At 34.1% G+C, this 20719-nt stretch overlaps 1 protein-coding gene across 2 annotated transcripts in view; it reads right to left on the reverse strand.

Moving 5' to 3' along the window:
• MXI1 (MAX interactor 1, dimerization protein) overlaps window positions 1-20719 on the reverse strand; it is an 86363-nt gene that overhangs the window by 42901 nt on the left and 22743 nt on the right. For both annotated transcript variants that reach the window (XM_045803076.2, XM_045803077.2), the window contains exon 3: window positions 1164-1193. In XM_045803076.2, coding sequence (XP_045659032.1) covers window positions 1164-1193 — 30 coding nt within the window. The remainder of the gene's footprint in view (window positions 1-1163; window positions 1194-20719) is intronic.

Consider the following 20719-nt stretch of genomic DNA (forward strand, 5'->3'; position numbering starts at 1 on the left):
CTTTCTTGTCCCTGAGATGCCTTCTCCCAATCAACCAATGTTTCACATTATGGCCAAAATGATTTTCCAAAGCACAAATCTGATCACATGACAACCCATCTTAAAATCATCCAACTGCTTCCTATTGTTCTCAGAAGAAGCCCAAACTCTGCAGCATAGTTGTCAGTATCTGGCCTGGCTTGCATCTTGCTACAATCTTTTACATAGTACTCATATTGAACCTCTTGTGGCTTCTTCAATATATAGTACTCACTCACGATCCTCTGTAGAGCCTTCCAAGACTCCCTCAAAAGAAAATCAGATGACTCTCCAAAATGATGTTCCAGCACCTTCTGATTCTCCATTGCCATACTTACCACACTATACAGTATTTTAGTTACCTGTCTGTCTCCCCCAGGAAGCTGTAAGCTCCTTAAGGACAAAAACTATCTCACACATTCTTGTATTTCCTATCTAAAGCAGTATGCCTGCCTATATACTATATATATATACTTCACGCTTGATAAAGACTTGTTGAATGCATGAATAAATGAACAAATGAATGAATAAACTGCAAAGAGAAACTCAATGACCTACAATTTATCATAATATTTATTAGCTACGCTACAGAAACCTTTATTCTGTCTACATATAGCATGACCATATTGAAGTCATGAGCCTATCACAATTAACCTGTTTTCAGAAACATAAAGAAAGGCAGCTACACCATAAACTCAAAATTCAAAGGAGCTTAAAAATTTATTGATGTCCTCCAGTTTAGACAGTATAAACTTACTATTTATTTTAATTTTTTAAAAGATTTTATTTATTTATTTGACAGAGAAAGAGGCAGCAAGAGAGGGAACACAAGCAGGGGGAGTGGGAGAGGGAGAAGCAGGCTCCCAGTAGAGCAGGGAGCCCAATGTGGCTCGATCCCAGAATGCTGGGATCATGACCTGAGCTGAAGGCAGACGCTTAATGACTGAGCCACCCAGGCGCCCCATAGACAGTATAAACTAACAATTTAAGTCATTTTTTGGAATACATATATATCAGAATCATGAGAGCCTATACATTTAAAAAATAAAATTATAACTATATATGTACTATTACATTATTTTCACAGGTAAAACACTGAGTTTGTTTTTTAACATAAATGAAAACCTCACTCATCACTGACTCACCGATTCTTTTCCAGCTCATTGTGTGTAGACCTAAAAGGAAAACAAAAAAGACCATTAGCCACTTCTTGCTAAGGCTATGGAAAGGGGGATTAGTTACTGCTATATCACACCCAGTGAATTTCTTTAACAATGCAATATATAGTCAGACTTCTATAATCTCACTCACCAAGAAGAAATAGTCTGCATTCGTTAGAACTATTCATTCGGATATGGTGTCTTCAGTTAACAACTAACTCTTCTGACACTGGTGTTTCACTGTTATTTTAATAAAATTAATACAAGCACATGTTCTCTTTCCTACTTCTAGTATCCTACATTTTATTTGTAGATTTTTAATTCAAACATTATCCCATTTTTGTTTAAAAAGGAAAATGTACTTGTATGTCCTCTTCTATCTCCACTTAGTAACTCCTAAACATAGGGAGAAAAAAAGTTCTGGCTAGCACAGAAGATGACAGGCTTGCCTTACTGTTAAGTGATACAAATTTAAGCTTTCCTGCCCTCTGTGTAAAACATAAACAAAAAAAGTTATACAAAGAAAAAAATAATATAAGTAAAAGAAGATATATTAATAAAATCAAGAAACACACTTTTAAAAGACTAGGAGAATATACCTCAAAATGCTAACAATGGTTATTTGCTTTTTGTGACTTTTTTTCATTTTGCTTATCAGCATGTTATAATAATACTTATCATCCACTGAACAAGTATAGTGTCTGCTAAAAGTGTGCTAAGCAGTTAACATACATTATCTCATTTTATCCCTCAAACAACCCTTGTTTTATAGGTAAGAATACTGAACCTCAGAGAGGTCAAGACAGGCTCTTGTCCCCAAAGTAGAAATAGCAGTTATGATTTAAGCCCAGGTCTTTCTTACTCCGAAACCCAAATTCTTTTTTTTTTTTAAGTTTTTACTTATTTATTTGACAGAGACAGAGAGAGAGAGAGAAAGAGAGAGAGCACGAGCAGGGGGAGGGGAAAAGGGAGAGACAGAGTGATAAGCAGATTCCACACTGAGCAGGGAGCCTGCGGCTGGGATCATGATCTGAGCCGAAGACACACACTTAACCAACTGACCCACCCAGACACCCCCAAAACCCAAATTCTTTTTTTTTTTTTAAAGATTTTATTTATTTATTCGACAGAGATAGAGACAGCCAGCGAGAGAGGGAACACAAGCAGGGGGAGTGGGAGAGGAAGAAGCAGGCTCATAGCGGAGGAGCCTGATGTGGGGCTCGATCCCAGAACGCCAGGATCACGCCCTGAGCCGAAGGCAGACGCTTAACCGCTTAACCGCTATGCCACCCAGGCGCCCCCCAAAACCCGAATTCTTAACTACCTGGTGAAGAGAGGTTAAGGGCACAGACTCTAAGTCCAGACTGCTGGATTCAAATAGTGTATAGCCTAGTTAAAGTCCTTTCATTTCTCTGTGCTCAATTTCCTCATCTATAAAATAGGTAAAGTGACAGTACGTGCCTCATGTGACTGTTATGAGGAATAAACAAGTTTATACTGAACAGCAAAATATAACAAACTCTAAAGTTAGCTATTATTAAAATTATGTTATATGAGTTCTCTTAAATGAACATGTTATTATTAAAATAATTTAGCATAACAGGAATTTTATAAAAGAAAATTTAAGTTCCTGTCACCAGAATTAAAACTTTAATCATTTAATATATCCTGGTTAATATCAAATGTTTTCAGAGTATCACATTACTGATTACTTTAATCTGATTTATTATTCCAGTGGATATTTAACAATTACATTTCTAAACTTTAACAGTAGGAGAGTTTTTGTCAGTCTCATAATTTTACCACTGTTTTAGTTCAAAAGCCAAAAGCCTTCTTTGAGTTACTGTATCCTGTCCACTTTTTGCTTTCTTAACAGTTCCATAAGGTCCAAGCGACACAGGATGAAAAAGACTAATGTTCATTTTCAAGAGATTTTCTTAATAAAAGCATTTCTCCCTCAAGAGGTTAAAAAAAAATCTTATGATGCTTCCAGAGTTCAGTCAAATTAACAGCAAGGATATGTATAATTCAGATGAAAGAAATCATAAAAACATAGAAACTTTAGTTTAACAGAGACTCAAGAGCTCAAAACCCAATAAATAAATTACAACCAAATCTCTATCACTATATAATTATAAAAGGTTTTAAGTTCTTTTTTGTTTGTCAAAGTAAATCAGTAAATCAGAAGAGGAAAAGGACATATCTTAAAGAGATTTAAAACAAAAAGTATTGTTCAAAATTTGAATGGGTAATCAATAATGAAATTCTCCACCTCGTAGTAAGTTTTGGTTTAATTGCCTTTATCTGAAGAAAACTTAGAACAAAACAAAAACACTGAATACTAAAGTAAGTAATAAATGGAAATAATCTATTTAAAGAGAGGTAGACTATTTACCATAAACTTATCCTAAACAGTTTGGAAATCCCACATATGGCCACAAATGCAAAATGTATATACCCAAAGACAACCAATTGTTGAATTCCAATATTGTATTAAGCCTATTATCAAAGCTAGCACCAAAAGAACATAATCTGACCCACTGCTGTGAACAAAGTTAAAACAGCAGGTTCTTCCCACCTCTCTCTTTTATTTATCTTCTTTCTTAAAAAATATAAAATGATAGCCAAGAATATGAACTTTTTCACCAAATCAAGAAATGCATGTCATATCTAGTTATACCGCTAGTAACATTTACCAACATTTCCAAATACCAAGAAACAGAAATGATCATATATGTACTAATCTTTACTATATTGCCATGATCTTCCAATTTTTACAAAATACATCAGTAGTACTTCTATCTTGATGGCTTTTTTGACTGTAAACTCAAGTCAACAAATACTTGTATCTTTAAGACTGGCTTAGGCTACAGGGAATCAAAGACAGTCTCTAGTTGGTAAATTTAAAACATGTATAGGAGTAATTATAATTCAAGGCAAAATAAATATATGAAGAAAGGTACAAAGTGTTGTGGGAGTTTAAAGTAGGCAGAATTTACTTCCAAATGTGGCTTTCAGGGTAAATCTTAGAAAAAGGCATCATTTGGTACAGATCTTAAATGATGACTATTTGCTACTAGTAAAGGCTGGACCTGGTAGGGAGAAGACATACCAAGTGGAAAGGAGCATAAGTAAAGAAGCAGAGCTGGCCCGCAACTATATGGTCAACTAATTTTCAACAAAGCAGGAAAGAATATCCAATGGAAAAAAGACAGACCTTACAACAAATGGTGTTGGGAAAACCGGACAGCAACATGCAAAAGAATGAAACTGTATCATTTTCTTACACCATGCACAAAAATAAATGCAAAATGGATGAAAGACCTAAATGTGAGACAGGAAACCATCAAAATCCTTCAAGAGAACACAGGCAGTAACCTCTTTGACATCAGCCGTAACAACTTCTTATGTCTCCTGAGGCAAGGGAAACAAAAGCAAAAATAAACTATTGGGACTTCACCAAGATAAAAAGCTTCTGCACAGCAAAGGAAACAATCAACAAAACTAAAAGTTAACCTTTGGAATGGGAGAAGATATTTGCAAATGACATATCTGATAAAGTGCTAGTATCCAAAATATATAAAGAATTTATACAACTCAATACCCAAAAAACAATCTAGTTAAAAAACGGGCAGAAGACATGAACATTTCTCCAAAGAAGACATACAGATGGCCAGCAGACACATGAAAAGATGCTCAACACCACTCATCATCAGGGAAATACAAATCAAAGCTACAATGAGATATCACCTCACACCAGTCAGAATGGCTAAAATTAACAGCACATGAAACAACAGATCTTGGCAAGGATACAGAGACAGGGGAACCCTCTTACACTGTTGGTGGGAATGCAAACCGGTGCAGCCACTCTGGAAAACAGTATGGAGGCTCCTCAAAAAGTTAAGAATAGAACTATCCTATGATCCAGCAATTGCACTACTAGGTATTTACCCAAAGGATACAAAAATACCGATTCCAAGGGGCACATGCACCCCAATGTTTACAACAGCATTATCAACAATAGCCAAATTATGGGAAGAGCCCAAATGTCCATCGACTGATGAATGGATTAAGAAGTAGTAGTATATGTATACAATAGAATGTTACTCAGCAATAAAAAAAAGACTGAAATCTTTCCATTTGCAATGACGTGAATGGAGAATATTATGCTAAAAGAAATGTCAGAAAAAAGCAAATACCATATAATTTCACTTTTAGATGTCAAATTTAAGAAACAAAACAGATGAATATGGGGGTGGGAGGGAGAGAAGCAAACCAGACTCTTAACTAGAGAACAAACTGAGGGTTGCTGGAGGGGAGGTGAGCAGGGTGATGGGTTAAATGGGTGATGGGTATTAAAGAGGGCACTTGTGATGAGCACTTGGTGATGTATGTAAGTGATGAATCATTAAATCCTACACCTGAAACTACACTGTATGTTAACTGAAATTTAAATAAAAACTTGGAAGAAAAAGAAATAAAATAAACAAGCAGAGCTGTGAAGTCCAAAGCAAAACCAGAAAACAACAATGCATAGGTCATAAAGATCTGTGGTGTTAGAGGAGAAAAGTCCTGAGTCTATTAACTCTATCATTCACATTAGCTGTGAGACTTTAAACAAATTATTTAACCTCTGTGATTAACAGTTTCCTCATTTGTAAAATTGGAATAATAACATATGGCTTGGCTGGATTACTGTGAGAATTAGAGAAAAATATGTAAAAGCATCTAACACATAATAAACATTCAGTAAATGTTAGCCATTGCAACTACTCTTATTATTTTTAACAGAACTAAAAATATACTACCTAAAACAATTAAGTATACTACATGGGGCAATAAATTGATAGATTCTCGGTAACACTTGAAATGAGCCTGGAAATAAACAAACAATCCTAATAATGAAAAAAGAAACTGAAAGAAAAGAAAAGTATTTTGGTCATTTAGTCAGCTGTGAAAACAGTACAAGGTTCAGGATATCACAGAGAGAAAGATGACTAATTATATGTACACAAGGAAAATAATGACCCAAATAGTGCTGGCAAACTTCCCTGGTGGTCTAGTGGTTAGGATTCGGCGCTCTCACCAAATAGTGCTGGCAATAAATGAGTATCACATACTAGCACACTTGGAAACAACCTCTGTGCTGCTCTGAGCCTATGTGTCCAACCAAACCCTTCCAATAATGTACCATTGCAATATTCAATTATGGTAAGTTCTCTGTAAGGTTGAGATGTTCTAATAATCCATTGGGTTAGCCCACTTTTCTTTTCCAAATAAAATGCACCGCCGAAAGCAAACACTAATGAATTGTATGCCTTTCAGACACCCTTACTCTGAATGCTTAACAACTTCCAAGGACAGAGAAAAGACATTTCTATCATTTTACCATTGAATCACAGGTAATCTTTTTCACATATAATATCCCTTTAAGAGAGACACGCTAATGAATTCACTATTTGAATGGGAATCATTATCTCAACCAGATCTGTGACTTTTCACTGACTACAATAGAGCTCTAATACATAAACTTTTAATTCTTTAGGGTGTAGTTTGGTGGCAGTCAATGAAATGAAGCACAGAATTGAAACTGAACAAAACAGTACAGTTTGGCTCACGAGTAGTACCACCGTGGAAGAAAAATAAAAGCCCCCTTTCCCAGAATTAATATTCTCTTCCAGCAAAAGAAAAGACCTCACTGTCTTTGTTGAATTAGTGAGCAAACCCCAAATTTGTTAACATTTTTGTTTCACTTGCTTTGCAAAATGAATGTTGCCCTCCACACAATGAAAATAACACATTCTCTGAAGCTAAACAAGAACCTTCTAATTGTATTCTAAAGTTTATATTTCTTCTATATATACTCAAAGGGCAGAAAAACAGAACACTTCAGCCGCATTAGAGCAGGGATCTCTGAAGTATATACCTGAAGAGGGCTGATAAGAATATAGAATTTTTTGCTGCTAGTGGTAAATACAGTGTTCAATAAAGTTTGAAAAACACCGTAATAGGGGCGCCTGGGTGGCTCAGTCGTTGAGCGTCTGCCTTCGGCTCAGGGCGCGATCCTGGATCCCTGGGATTGAGCCCCACATCAGGCTCCTCCGCTGGGGGCCTGCTTCTTCCTCTCCCACTCCCCCTGCTTATGTTCCCTCTCTCACTGGCTGTCTTTCTGTCAAATAAATAAATAAAATCTTAAAAAAAAAAAAAAGAAAGAAAAGAAAAACACTGTAATAGAAGGAGATCATGCTGCCAGTAAAGTAATTCTTTTTTTAAATTAAATTTTATTGAAGTATAATTAACATACAGTGTTACATTAGTTTTAGATATACAACATAATGATTCAACAATTCTATGCATTACTCAGTGCTCACCCAATAAGTGTAGTCACTAAACAATATTATTACAATATTATTGACTATATTCCCTATGTCATACTTTTCAACTTCATGACTTATTTTTTTCTAAAGATTTTATTTATTTGAGAGAGAGAGCGAGCACATGTTCTCACACATGGGGGGGGGGCAGAGGGAGAGGGAGAAGCACTCCCTGCCGAGCAGGGAGCCCAACAGGAGGCTGATTCCAGGACGTGGAGATCATAACCTGAGCCAAAGGCAGACACTTACCAACTGAGCCACCCAGGCGCCCCTCATCTTCATACCTTATTAAAGTAATTATTTCAAAAAGGTAATTTTGTATATTTGTTTCTATCAAAGTTAAACATTTTTAAAAACCATTAAAAAAAGTAAACCTTGAATATTTCAGGCTTTTAGGAAAACTGCCTTATAAGAAACGTATTGCTTCTTCCTTAACAATGACAAAAACATAACCACCATAATAACTACGGCCACGAAAAAGCAAGGATCTAAAAAGGATGTATAACAATAACTACAATCAATAAAATTTCCCTTAAAACTTACATGTCAAAGCTGAATATATACAATCCTTATGACTCAGCATCTCCACTCATAGGCATATACCAAACTAATACATATTCATCAAAGGACATACAAAAGAATGCTCATTCTTTTCATACTAGCCAAAAATTGGAAACAAATGTCCATCAATAATGGAATGAATAACAAACTATGAAATACTCATACAGTGTAATACTACAGAGCACTGAAAATGAACTATTATGCAATAACACGGATGAATCTTCATAATTTTAACATAATGCTGAATGAAAAAAGGCAGATACACAAAAATATACACAGCATAACTCCATTCATACAAAGTTCAAAACTGGCAAAATTAATTTACAGTATTGAAAGTTGGAATAGTGGTTACCTCAGGGAGGGGGTGACAGTGACTGGAAAGAGTCAAAGGGAAAGGTTTGTTTTTTTTTTAAAGATTTTATTTATTTATTTGACAGAGAGGGACAGCCAGTGAGAGAGGGAACACAGCAGGGGGAGTGGGAGAGGAAGAAGCAGGCTCCCAGAAGAGCATGGAGCCCGATGTGGGGCACGATCCCAGGGTTATGGGATCCGAAGCGTAAGCCGAAGGCAGACGCTTAACGACTGAGCCACCCAGGTGCCCCTGAAGGGAAAGGTTTCTAAGAAGAGTTTGTAATATTTTATTTCTGCAACTTTGTGAAAATTTATCAAGCCGTACTTAGGATTTAGAATTTGTATATTTTTCTGTATGTACATTTCCAATAAACAGGGAAAAAAATTAATTACATATGAACTGAATTCAGTAAAAAACAGTTCTTATTTCAAATATACCAAACAGCCTAATTTATGCCTCTGATAAATCTTTTGGCTCACTACATAAACATGCCTAAGTTATACATTTTGTAAAGCTTAATTTTCAGTAAGTTTATTAAAATTATACAGAGTAAGAACCCTAAGCACAATGAAATTAAATTAGAAATCAAAAATAATTAAGATAACTAGAAAAACAGTAATATCTGGAAGGTAAGCCACAAATCAAAAAACAAAATGCAGAGAAATTAGAAAATATTCTGAATGATAATAAAAACACAACATATCAAAATTTGTTGGATGTAGCTAAAGCAATGCTCATACAGTAATGTTTAGCTTTAAGTTCTCCTATTAGAAAAAAAAGAAAGGTTCAAAATCAATGGTCTTTCACCTTAAGAAGCTACAAAAAGAAGAGCAAATTAAACCGAAAGAAATAGAGGAGGGAAATAAGAAGTCACAAGTTAAAGAACAAATCACAAAGAAATCAGAAAATATCTTCAGGATGATAAAGAAAATGCAACATATCAAAATTCGTTCAATGCAGCTAAAGCAGTGCTTCAAGAAAAATGTTTAGCTTTAAATCCTGATGTTGGGGGTGGAGTCTAAAATCAGTGATCTGAGATTTCACTTTTAGAAGCTAGAAAAAGAAGCAAACTAAACTGAAAGAAGTTGAGCAATGGTTCTCAACTGTGGGCTATTTTGCTCACCAGCAGATATTTGGCAATGTCTGGAGACAACTTCTGTTATTACAACTAGGAGATCTACTAGCATTTTGCGAGGAGAGGTCACGGATGCTACTAAACGTCCTATCATGCTCAAAACAGAATTATCTGGCCAAAATTGTCAATAGTGCCGAGGCTGAGAAACTCTGAAGTAGAGGAAAGAAATAATAAAGCCAAGAATAGGAATGAACAAAATAAGAAACAGGAAACAATAAAGAATATCAATAAAACCAAAAGTTAACTTTAAAAAAGTCAGTAAAACTGATAAACTTCTAAGACTGATGAAGAGAAAAAGACAAAAATTACTAATACAAAAAAATATATATATCAGGATTAAAGAGTGCATGTCACTACAGATGCTACACAGATTACAAGAATGGTAAGAGAATATTATGAACAACTTTATGCCAATAAATTCAAACAACTTAGGTGAAATGGACAAATTTCTTGAAAGATACAAATTATCAAAACGGACTCAAGAAGAATTAGAAACCCTGAATACTCTTGCATCTATTAAAGCAATTGAATTCATAATCAAAAACCTTCCCACAAAGAAAACTCCAGGCCCAGAAGTTTTCATCAGCAAATGTTACTAAGCATTTAAGGAATAAATAATGCCAATCCTACATAAAATCTTTCAAAAAGTAAAGGAAGAGAGAACATTTCCCAACTCATTTTGAGGCCAGTATTATTCTGGTAGTGAAACCAGACAAATTACATCGGAAAAAAAACAAAACAAAAAAACAGATTACTATCCTTCATGATACAAAAATTCTTGACAAAATATCAGCAAATTGAACCAGTTCAACAGCAAATACATGGTATCAGTCTTACAATAAAAAAATTAATCTAGTCTTTGTCCCAACTTCCTGAAACCTTGGAATTTCCAAAGTTATAGAAATCTCTACATTGTTCGTGGTGGGCCCTGGACCACACCTGAGTTTGTTAAAGAAGTGACTCAAATTGGGGGTTGGTCACAACAGAAAGATGAACTGTGTGATTAAAGGGCTGGGGCTTCAAGCCATTGATATCACCTGACTCCCTAACCTCCAGGGAGAGAACAGTCACTAGAGATTGAGTTCAATCATGTGGCCAATGATTCAATCAGTTATGACTACACAATGATTTTGAAATAAAAACTCTGGAATCTGAGGCTCAGGTGAGCTTCCTAGTTTGTAAATACATCAGTGTGCCAGGAAGGTAATGCATCTTGATTCCACATGGGAAGGACAGAGAAGCTCCATGTTCCCAACTCTCCCAGACCTTGCCCTATATTTCTCTTCATTTGGCTGGCCCTGATTTTAATTATTTGTAATAAAATTTGTAATCATAAGTATAATGCTTTCCTGAGTTGTGTGATAAGTTCCAGTGAATTATCAAACCTGAGGAGATTAAGGACCCCCAAATTTGTAGCCAATTAGTCAGAAGTTAGCCAGTTAGTGCCGCTGGCATCTGTAGTAAGGGCAGTCATGTTGAGAACTGCATGCTTAAACCTGTGGACACTGTGCTAACTATGGGTGGTTGGTGTCAGCATCATAAAATAGACCACGACCAAATAGAGTTTGTTCCAGGAATACAAGATTGATTTAAGATTCAATAAAAAAATCAATGTAACTGACCACATTAACAGAATAATTTGAAAAATACAGTATAATCTCAATAAATGCAGAAAAAGCATTTAACAAAATTCACCATCTATTCATGATTTAAAAAAAAAAAAAGTCAGTAAATAAGAAAAGAAAGGAATTTCCTAAACCTGTGAAAAGGCATCTACAAAAAGTACAGCTATCATACTCAATGGTGAAAGAATCCAAGTTTTCTCAAGATTAGGAACAAGGAAGGATGTTCACTCTCACCACTTCTATTCAGCATCATATTAGAGGTCCTCGCCAATGAAATAAGACAGAAAAAAGAAACATTATACAGAATGGAAAGGAAGAAGTATAATATCTGTATTCAAACAACATCATTTATTATCTATTTAGAAAATCCTAAGGAATATACAAATTATTAGAACTAATATACCAAATTCAATTGCCACTTATAACACCATCAAAGATTAATAAATACCTAAGGATACATTTAACAAAGTATGTACATTACATTCTTAAAAACTACAAAATATTGCTGAACTATGAAAACATCTAAATAATTGAGTAAATGAAGAGACATACCATGTTCATGAATCAGAAGATTCAATATTATTCAGATGGGTAAGGTCTCTGTAAATTAATCTATAGATTCAGTGTAATCCCAATCAAAATTCTAATAGGCTTTATTGTAGAAACTGATGAGGAGATTCTATAATGTATGTTAAATTGCAAAAGACCTATAATAGTCAAAGGAACTTTTGAAAAAGAAGAACCACACTGAAGACTTACACTACTACCTGACTTCATGACTTATTTAAAAAAAAAAAACACACAAAACTACAACAAGGGTGCCTGGGTGGCTCAGTCGGTTAGGTGTCTGCCTTCAGCTCAGGTCATGATCTCCGGGTCCTGGACAGAGCTGGCATCAGGCTCCTTGCTCAGCAGGGAGTCATCTTCATCCTCTCCCTCTGCCCCTCTCCTCCCACTCATGCACTCTCTCTCTCTCTCAAATTTTAAGTAAATAAAATCTTAAAAAAAAAAAAAACCTATAGTAATGAAGACACTGTGGTGTGAGAATAAAAATAAACACTTTGATCAATGGACCAATCATAAATTCACACATATGGGGTCAACTGATTTTTTACAAAGATCCTAAGGTAATTCAATGGAGAAAACAGAGTTTAAAAATATATATATATATTTGCCAAAAAATGAACTTTAGCCCTTACCTCACACCTTCTACAAAAATTAACTATAAATGAAACTTAGAAACCTAAAACTATAAGACTTCTAGGAGAAAAGAGAACATTTTTCGTGATTTTGGATTATGCAAAGATTTTTTTTAGGACATTAGAAGCATGAATAATAAAAGAGAAACATTATAATCTGAACTTCATCAAAATATGCAACTTTGGTTCTTCAAAAGACTCTGTTAAGAAAATGATAAAGGCAAACCACTAGTAGGAGAAAACATTTGCAAAACACATATGTAATAAAGAATTTGTATCCAGAATTTACAAAGAACTCTTTTTTTTAAGTCTTTGTATTTTGGATAACAGTCTCTTTTTTTCGATTTTATTTAATTAATTAATTTATTAATTTGTTTATTTATTTATTTATTCGAGTGGGGAGGGGCAGAGGGAGAGGGAATCTCAAGCAGACTCCTAGCAGACTCTGTGCGGATCAAGCCCCTTGACATGACCTGAGCTGAAACCAAGACCTTAACATGACCTTGACATGACCTGAGCTGAAACGAAGAATCCAATGCTTAGCTGACTAAACCACCCAGGTGCCCCTAGACTTTACAAAGAACTCTTTACAGCTCAACAAGAAAACAAACAACTCAAAGGAAAAAAGGCAAAAAATATAATTAGACACTTCACCAAAGAAAATATATCAATAGCAAACAAGCCCATATAAAGATGCTCAAGATTATTAGTTATAAGGAAAATGCAATCTAAACCACAAGTTATCATGACACACCCACTAGAATGGCTAAAATTTAAGACTGACAATACCAAGTGCTATCCAGGTCACTTCACTGCTAGTCAGAATGTAAAATGTACAGACACTTACTATATGGCCTAGCAATTCTACTCCTAGGTATTTATCTAAGAAAATGAAAACATATATCCACAAAAGACCTGTCCATGAAAGTACATGGCATCTTTACTTATAATAGTTAAAAACTATATGCAACCTGAATGTCTATCAACTGGTGAATGGATAAACAAATTGTGGTAGATCCATACAATGGATTATTACTCAGCAATACAAAGGACTGAACTACTGAAACATAGAAAAACATGAATCTCAAAAAACACTATGCTAAGTGAAAGGAGTTTGACACAAAAAGAGTACATACATGATCCCACTTATATGAAACTCTAGAAATGGCAAAACTGCTGTGACAGAAAACATGAGAAGTTGCGAGGGCCAAGAGACAGAGGTAGGAAACTGACTGTAAAGAGGCATAAAGCAATGTTTTTAGGTGATAAACATGCTCTGTATGGTAATTTTGCTGGAGATTTCATGACTGTATACATATGTCAAGTCACTGAATAATACACTAAAAATTGGGGAATTTTATTGTATGGAAATTATATCCAAATAAAATTTATTTTTTAAAAAGTAATAAGCCTCATCCAGAAATTGAGGCAATAATCTAATGTACCACAAAGTACTCAAAAATAAGAACAAAATATTAATTCCTTATTGTGGGAGACTAATAATACAAAGTACTAGAATGTAGATAATTTAAAAACCTCATTCCTTTGGGAAATATCTATAATTATGTGTACTTAAAAAATTTTTTCATTTCTGGCGTATGATTAATCTGCTCTTAGTCAAGAGTATAGACAGTCAAGTCTTCATCTTCCATAACAAGAAATCAACAGATAATAAGCAGAATAAGCTTATTTTAAAAAAATTTTTTTAAAGATTTTATTTATTTGGAGAGAGAGAGAGAACAGGGGGAGGGGCAGAGGGAGAATCTCGAGCAGACTCCACACTGAGCACAGAGTCTGACACAGGGCTTGATCTCACAAGCCTGAGATCGTGATCTGAGTGGAAATTAAGAGTCAGACGCTTAACCGACTGAGCCACCCAAGCGCTTCCAGAATAAGCTTCTTATTTAGAAATATGAAAGCAGGGGCACCTGGCTGGCTCAGGCGGAAAAGCATGCAACTCTTCATCTTAGGGTCGTGAGGTCATGCCCCATGGTGGGTGTACAGATTACTTAAATAAGTAAAAACTTAAAAAAAAAGAAAAGAAAAAAGAAAGCAAAGAGCCAACAAACTGTTAAATTACTAGAAGTGGTAGCCTCTAGGAAGTAGAGACTGGAAGGGGAGAGATGAGGCAGAGAAATGTTATTCTTCTTTATATGCTATTTAGTATTAGCAGACTCTTACAACTATATACACCTATTACTTTTTTTTTAAATGTTATGAATTTAAAATAAAAGATAACTACTTCACTTTCTATTCTTAGCAGTGCCAGAAATTAAGAAGCATCTAATACATACTAAAGTTACACATTATTCATGAAATCATCACTTTTTAGGTGAGAGAGCAATACTAAAAACTACAGAGAATTTTGAAAATTAAAATTATTGCTCTTAAGCATACTTCCAAAAGTTGAAACAGGACATTTAATGTGTGATGACACATAATATATGATAACATAGAGCAACATTCCAAAAACCTTTAAAAATGCAGAAAATATCCGTGATTTCCTTAACCTCTTGACTTCCAAATTGTAATCTGATATTTTAGGATAGAGTCAGGCATGAAATAAACATTTGATAGATACTTTGGAATGAAGAGAAATGAACAGTACCATAATTAACAGCATTAATTATAATATAAACTCCACTTTTTTGAAGTTGATCCCAAGTTTTATTGTTAATATATTCCATTCTTCCCCATAGTACTAGAAGCAGACACAGATGTTATACATCTATTTCAAAGAATCTTACTGTCTAAGGCAAGTACATCACACAGAAAAGTCATTCTCAAAGGAAGTAAGGGAGGAGAGGCTGGCAGGATAGCTGAATCTCCTTGTTTTGGTAGCTGCAGGAGAATGGAGGAGGTAACTTTTTCCAACCAACCACACTCCCTACTCCTAACCCCTTACTGGTTTATTTCAAGTTTTGAAGGCCTCATTGTTTAATATTCATTCATTTCACCTTCAGTTCTTTTTAGCACCTGTCACATCTTCAGACTCATCTTACTGCAATAAACAGCAACAGCAATTTTTTTAAAAGTTTTACTGAGGTATAATTTACATACTATAAAATTCACCCATTTTAAGGGTACAGTTCAATGAGCTTCAGTAAATTTATACAGCTGCATAACCTTTACCACAATCCAGTGTTAGGACACTTCTATCACCCCAAAGTTCCTTTATGCCCATTTGTAGTCAATCTCCATTCCCATCCCTAGCCTACCACTGATCTACTTTCTAATTCCTATAGTTTTGCCTTTTTTTAGAATAAATTTCACAAAATGGAATCATACAATATGCACTGCTATGTATCTGACTCTGTTTAATGTTTTTGTGGTTCATCTACTTTGTTATATGTATGAGTAGTTTGTTTACTTTTATTGCTGGAGAGTATTCCACTGTCTGAACATACTACATTTTGCTTGTCCATTCATTTACCAGTTTATGGATATTTTGTTTCCAGCTTTTGGTGGTTATGAATAATGCTATGACTATTCACATTCAAGTGTTCCCGTGAACATGCAGAGTAGAGACCTTCATCTCACAGGACAGTACATCACGCTTGTTACACTCTACCATCAAGTTATTCACCACATGTATGAAAAGGACCAACAGTATGAAATACATACCGGTACTTAATAAGTTAATATTAAATTCCTAGTGATACTTACATGTTTGTTTAAAGAATAAAAGAAACACGTTACTCAGCTATTCTAATAATATGGGCTTCAACTTCAATGTTAAAAACACAAACATAACTTGGTACCCAGTAAGTATACCTGCCACAAATAAACTGACAATGAGAATGATATTAAACACCCCAGAACAACTTCATACAAAGCAATCAATTGTGCCTAAGTTTCTCTAAAAGTCTTTTCAAAAATATGTCAACATTTCACTTAAAAATACCTTCAGATGTACATGATCATGCTCAAAGTATTCAGCCATTCATTTATTTAGTATTTAATGAGGACCTACACTAGGAATATAGATACTCCAAAATTACAAAGTCCCTGTCCTCTTATAGTTCACATTCCATCATCCACCTTTTGCCAATAAATAAATAAATAAGGCATGACTTATTAAGAAAATTACAACTATGTAACATACACTATGGCATTTTATCTTTACATTGTTAGATAACCACCACGTAATTCTATTTATTTATACACACTTAAAAATATTTAAATTTTATATAGATAAATTGTTTTGCTTCTTTAAATGGATTAAATATGGTACTTGTGATAAATTCCATAAAAATATTAGACTTTGAGCTTTTGGGAACCTCCCTAATAGACAATGATTCTATAGAAAAATGAGATTCAAATACTTCTTTTTGGGTTATAGTACTATTTCCAGGAAAGTAATAAGCCTTCCAAAGGACAACTGACTGGATAACATGTTAAAATGATAATATAAGAACACCAAATTGTTTTAGAGCCAGGCCAGAAATCTAAATTTTAAATTGTAACTTCTGTGCATTGACTGTTACCAACAAAGACTACAGAAACCAATCCTAGCAGATCCAGTATTAACAACAATATATCGTCCAAAGTTTTTGTGAAATCTGAAGATCACTTTTTTTTTCTGTTATTCATATTGAAGATATATACTCCCACACAAGATTATGGTAATCCAAATTAAAAACCTCAAAATTCACATTTCCCCTAATACCAAGACAAACTTACTACATTTTACCCTCTAGTTTCTTACTACATAAAAAGAAAGGTTCTTTACAGTTCCTCAAAGAGAATCCTAATTGTCTCTGTTTAATTAGTCAAAATAAGAAAAAAGGAAAATCAGTTGCTTTATCAAAATACATTAACTGAGACAAAAATTATGTTCTTTGGGCATCTGGGTGACTCAGTGAGTTAAGCGCCTGCCTTTGGCTCAGGTCCTCATCCCACAGTCCTAGGATTGAGTCCTTCATTAGGCTTCCTGCTCTGTGGGGAGACTGCTTCTTCCTGCTTCTGCCTCTCTCTGTTTCTCATGAGTAAATAAATAAAATCTTAAAAGATAAATAAAATAAAATTACGTTCTTCTATAATTTAAAAATGCCCATTTCAAATGGCTTCAAAGCTCTCATCATGCGGCCTCCACAAATGGTGTTTACATAGTGTTTTCAAAAAACTATCAAAAATATTTCCCATAATAAAGAAACATAAGGAAATAAATACCACACAGAAACCTTTTTATCCAATGTCATAAAACTAAATAAAAAGAAAACCCACAACACCTTTCCCCAGAAATGTATGTAATAACATTAACAAAATTATCTACCAAACCAAATATATTCTCTTATAAGAAATTAGTTACTTAGATAAAACATAAGGAATTTCACTTGTACTAAGTTATGGAATCCCTATGTCTCCTTGAATGTATGTCAAAGTTAATGAATAAATATATACTGTGAATCTGTAACATTTCTACAACAATGTACTGTAATCTCCTCTATAAATTTAAATAATTTAATCTGTATACGGTCATCTGACAAATAAAAATAGCCATGTTTATAACACCTTACTGACTTGTATAATTTACCATTTTATTATATACGTATTTTTCCAAATACACCATAAGCTCCTCTATGGTAGGGAAGCATGTTCCATGTACACAGTGTAAGTTCGGTAAATTTGGTTACTAATTACCTTTAAGAAAGCAGTTTCAATAACTAGTGAAAAAGGAAGGAAATTGCAAAAGTTGAAAAAGCACTGGTGGGAAAGCATTAAAGCAGCAGATGCAGACCACACGTTTCAGGCATTTGGCAGAGCAGAAAAGGAAAGTGCTAACACATAAATTTCAGGTTACAGTCATTAAGTCTTACTTTTTAAGTGAATTATTACTAAGGGCTGTTTGCTGATCTCAGAGAAACAAATCCCAGGGATTTGTCTTATCTCCTAGTTCTACCTGTGCAAGTTACCTTGCATGCCAATCCAGTTTCCTCATCAAAAAAATAAGGAAAATATTTTCATTTTACCTCACAGAACTGTTCTGAAATTCAAATGAGGTAATAATGTACATTAAAGGGCTTTACAGACAAGTAATATCTTAAACACAAGATGTTACTATAATTATTATTATTGAATATGGATCGTACCCTTTGACCCAACAATTTTAATTCTTCAGGTTTATCCTAAGGATCTAAGGGGACAGATGCACAAAGGTATCTGCAAAAAGATGTTCAGAGCAGCCCTGTTTTCAATGAAAAAATACCTAAAAATAAATGTCATCAATGGATATTTATTATATACCAAATTATGGTATACGCATGAAACAGAATATGATGCTATAATTAAAAATGATTTAATAGATGTGTATGAACATGAGAAAAAAGTTCAAGGTAAGATAAAGCAAGAGGTTCAACTTTTGAGATGTCCTCCTTCATCTATCAAACTTAATCAGGTCCTCCCTGTTATACTCCTCATACGATCATCTATTTTTCCTATATTAAACTCATCACAGTTTGAAATGATATATTTATGTTTACTTGATAACATGTGTTTCCTTCATTAAATGGTAATGAAGATGGAGTACACGCACATACATGCGTGCACACACACACACTCTCTCTCTCACACACACACAAACCCCTACATAAATATGCAGAGAGGGGAAAAAAGCTGCCAGAATTTTAAAATGTAGGGAGCCAAAATGAAAAATAAAAACAATCTAACAAAAAAAAATATGCAGACTTATATTACATCAGCACTACTGATCAAAAACGAGATCTGGAAATACATTTGGTCAAACGACACCATCAAAGCTCTTTGATTAGTATCTGGAAAACTGTCTTCACTTAAGAAGTGACAAAGACTCACGCTATGTCCAAAAGAAAGTAACGTGGTTTCCTTTCTAAGGAGAAATAAAGAAGAAAAAGCTTTCTTCAGGTCAACAGTCTCATCTGGTTAGAATGATGCATATTCTGCTGAAAATCCAGCTTGATATGAAATCAACCACCACCTACAGCTAAATAGGTATCTCTTACCATCTCTAGGCCCCATGAGTTTTAATCATAAAATGAGTGATAATATCTTACCTTCATAAAGCACAGAACCATACTGAATCAAATCTTGAATTCCTTTTTTATAATTTGTGATCTTCCACATCATGTATTCAATATTCTGGAAAAAGGTAGCTAATCAAATAGGAACAGAAGCAGCTGTCCTACTGACTTACAAGGCATGCTCATCAAGTCTCCTTGAAACAATACTTCCATAAGGGAATATGTCCTTTAGAAACTGTGCAACAGCAAACTTATGCTTCAATGAAGCATTTAATGGAAAGTCTGGGTTTATTTAGAGTGAGGTATATAAATAATTCTTGAAAATTTTTTATTTAAACTCGGTTTTAGGGGAAGACAGAATATCACAGAAAACATCATACGGGAGGTGTTAATCATTCAACATTCGGAAAACACTGAAGAACAATATTAACATCAGAGAGTCTAACTGTTACTAATCTCTACTTTTGTCCTGATACTCTAGGAGTTATCTATTTGATAGAGACTCGGAAACTATTTCTTGATATAGAAAATTGAAAAGCATGGAATAGTAAAAAGAAATTTCACAATAAAAATAAGTTTTCATTCAACCATTCAGTGAACAAATAGGTACATATTTAAGAATAAAAACAGAAGATATAACAAATTTCAAATTACGTCTCCTGGAAAAAAATCCTCTACAACTATCCTTAAAAAAAAAAAAAATTCACCACTACTTTCCCCCAAAACTAATAATCCATGAAAAAGACAACCAAAAAGGCTTTAAAGCTGAAAATATACAATATATACAAATATACAATCATTCCCTCTAAGACTAAAACATTTCATGATTCTGTAGTTTTAGAAAAGTTAAACTAAAACCTTCCAAGCAAAAGGGAAGTTGTTTTGTTTGCTTTCTAATGCTTTCAGTCCTAGAAGGTAGAACTGAAATGTGGCTGCTATTGCGAGATTCCTTAATATCCAAAGGATACCAAATAGAATAAATTTTTCATCAACTTAAAATTCAAACATAAATTGGTACTTACTATTACTTTCTACATCACCTTAAAACAATGCAATTACTATGTGTCAAAGGATCATGTCAACATTTATTGCCCATATTGACAGACTTATGGTTCTTGCAGATACGTTTTAATATTTTATTGTCATGACAGGATGACAAGTGTTCTTTAAAATTAATTGCAACATTCTATAGTCTACTATAATAATATACTTACATATAATAAACATTTAAAAGAACTGGCAGTTGGAGATTTTTGTCCTTCAAATACTACATATTATCTATCTTTCCAAATATATT

Source organism: Ursus americanus, chromosome 6 (genome assembly GCF_024610735.1).
Source record: "Ursus americanus isolate L20-20 chromosome 6, mUrsAme1.1.p, whole genome shotgun sequence".
In the NCBI taxonomy this organism is placed as follows: Eukaryota; Metazoa; Chordata; class Mammalia; order Carnivora; family Ursidae; genus Ursus; species Ursus americanus.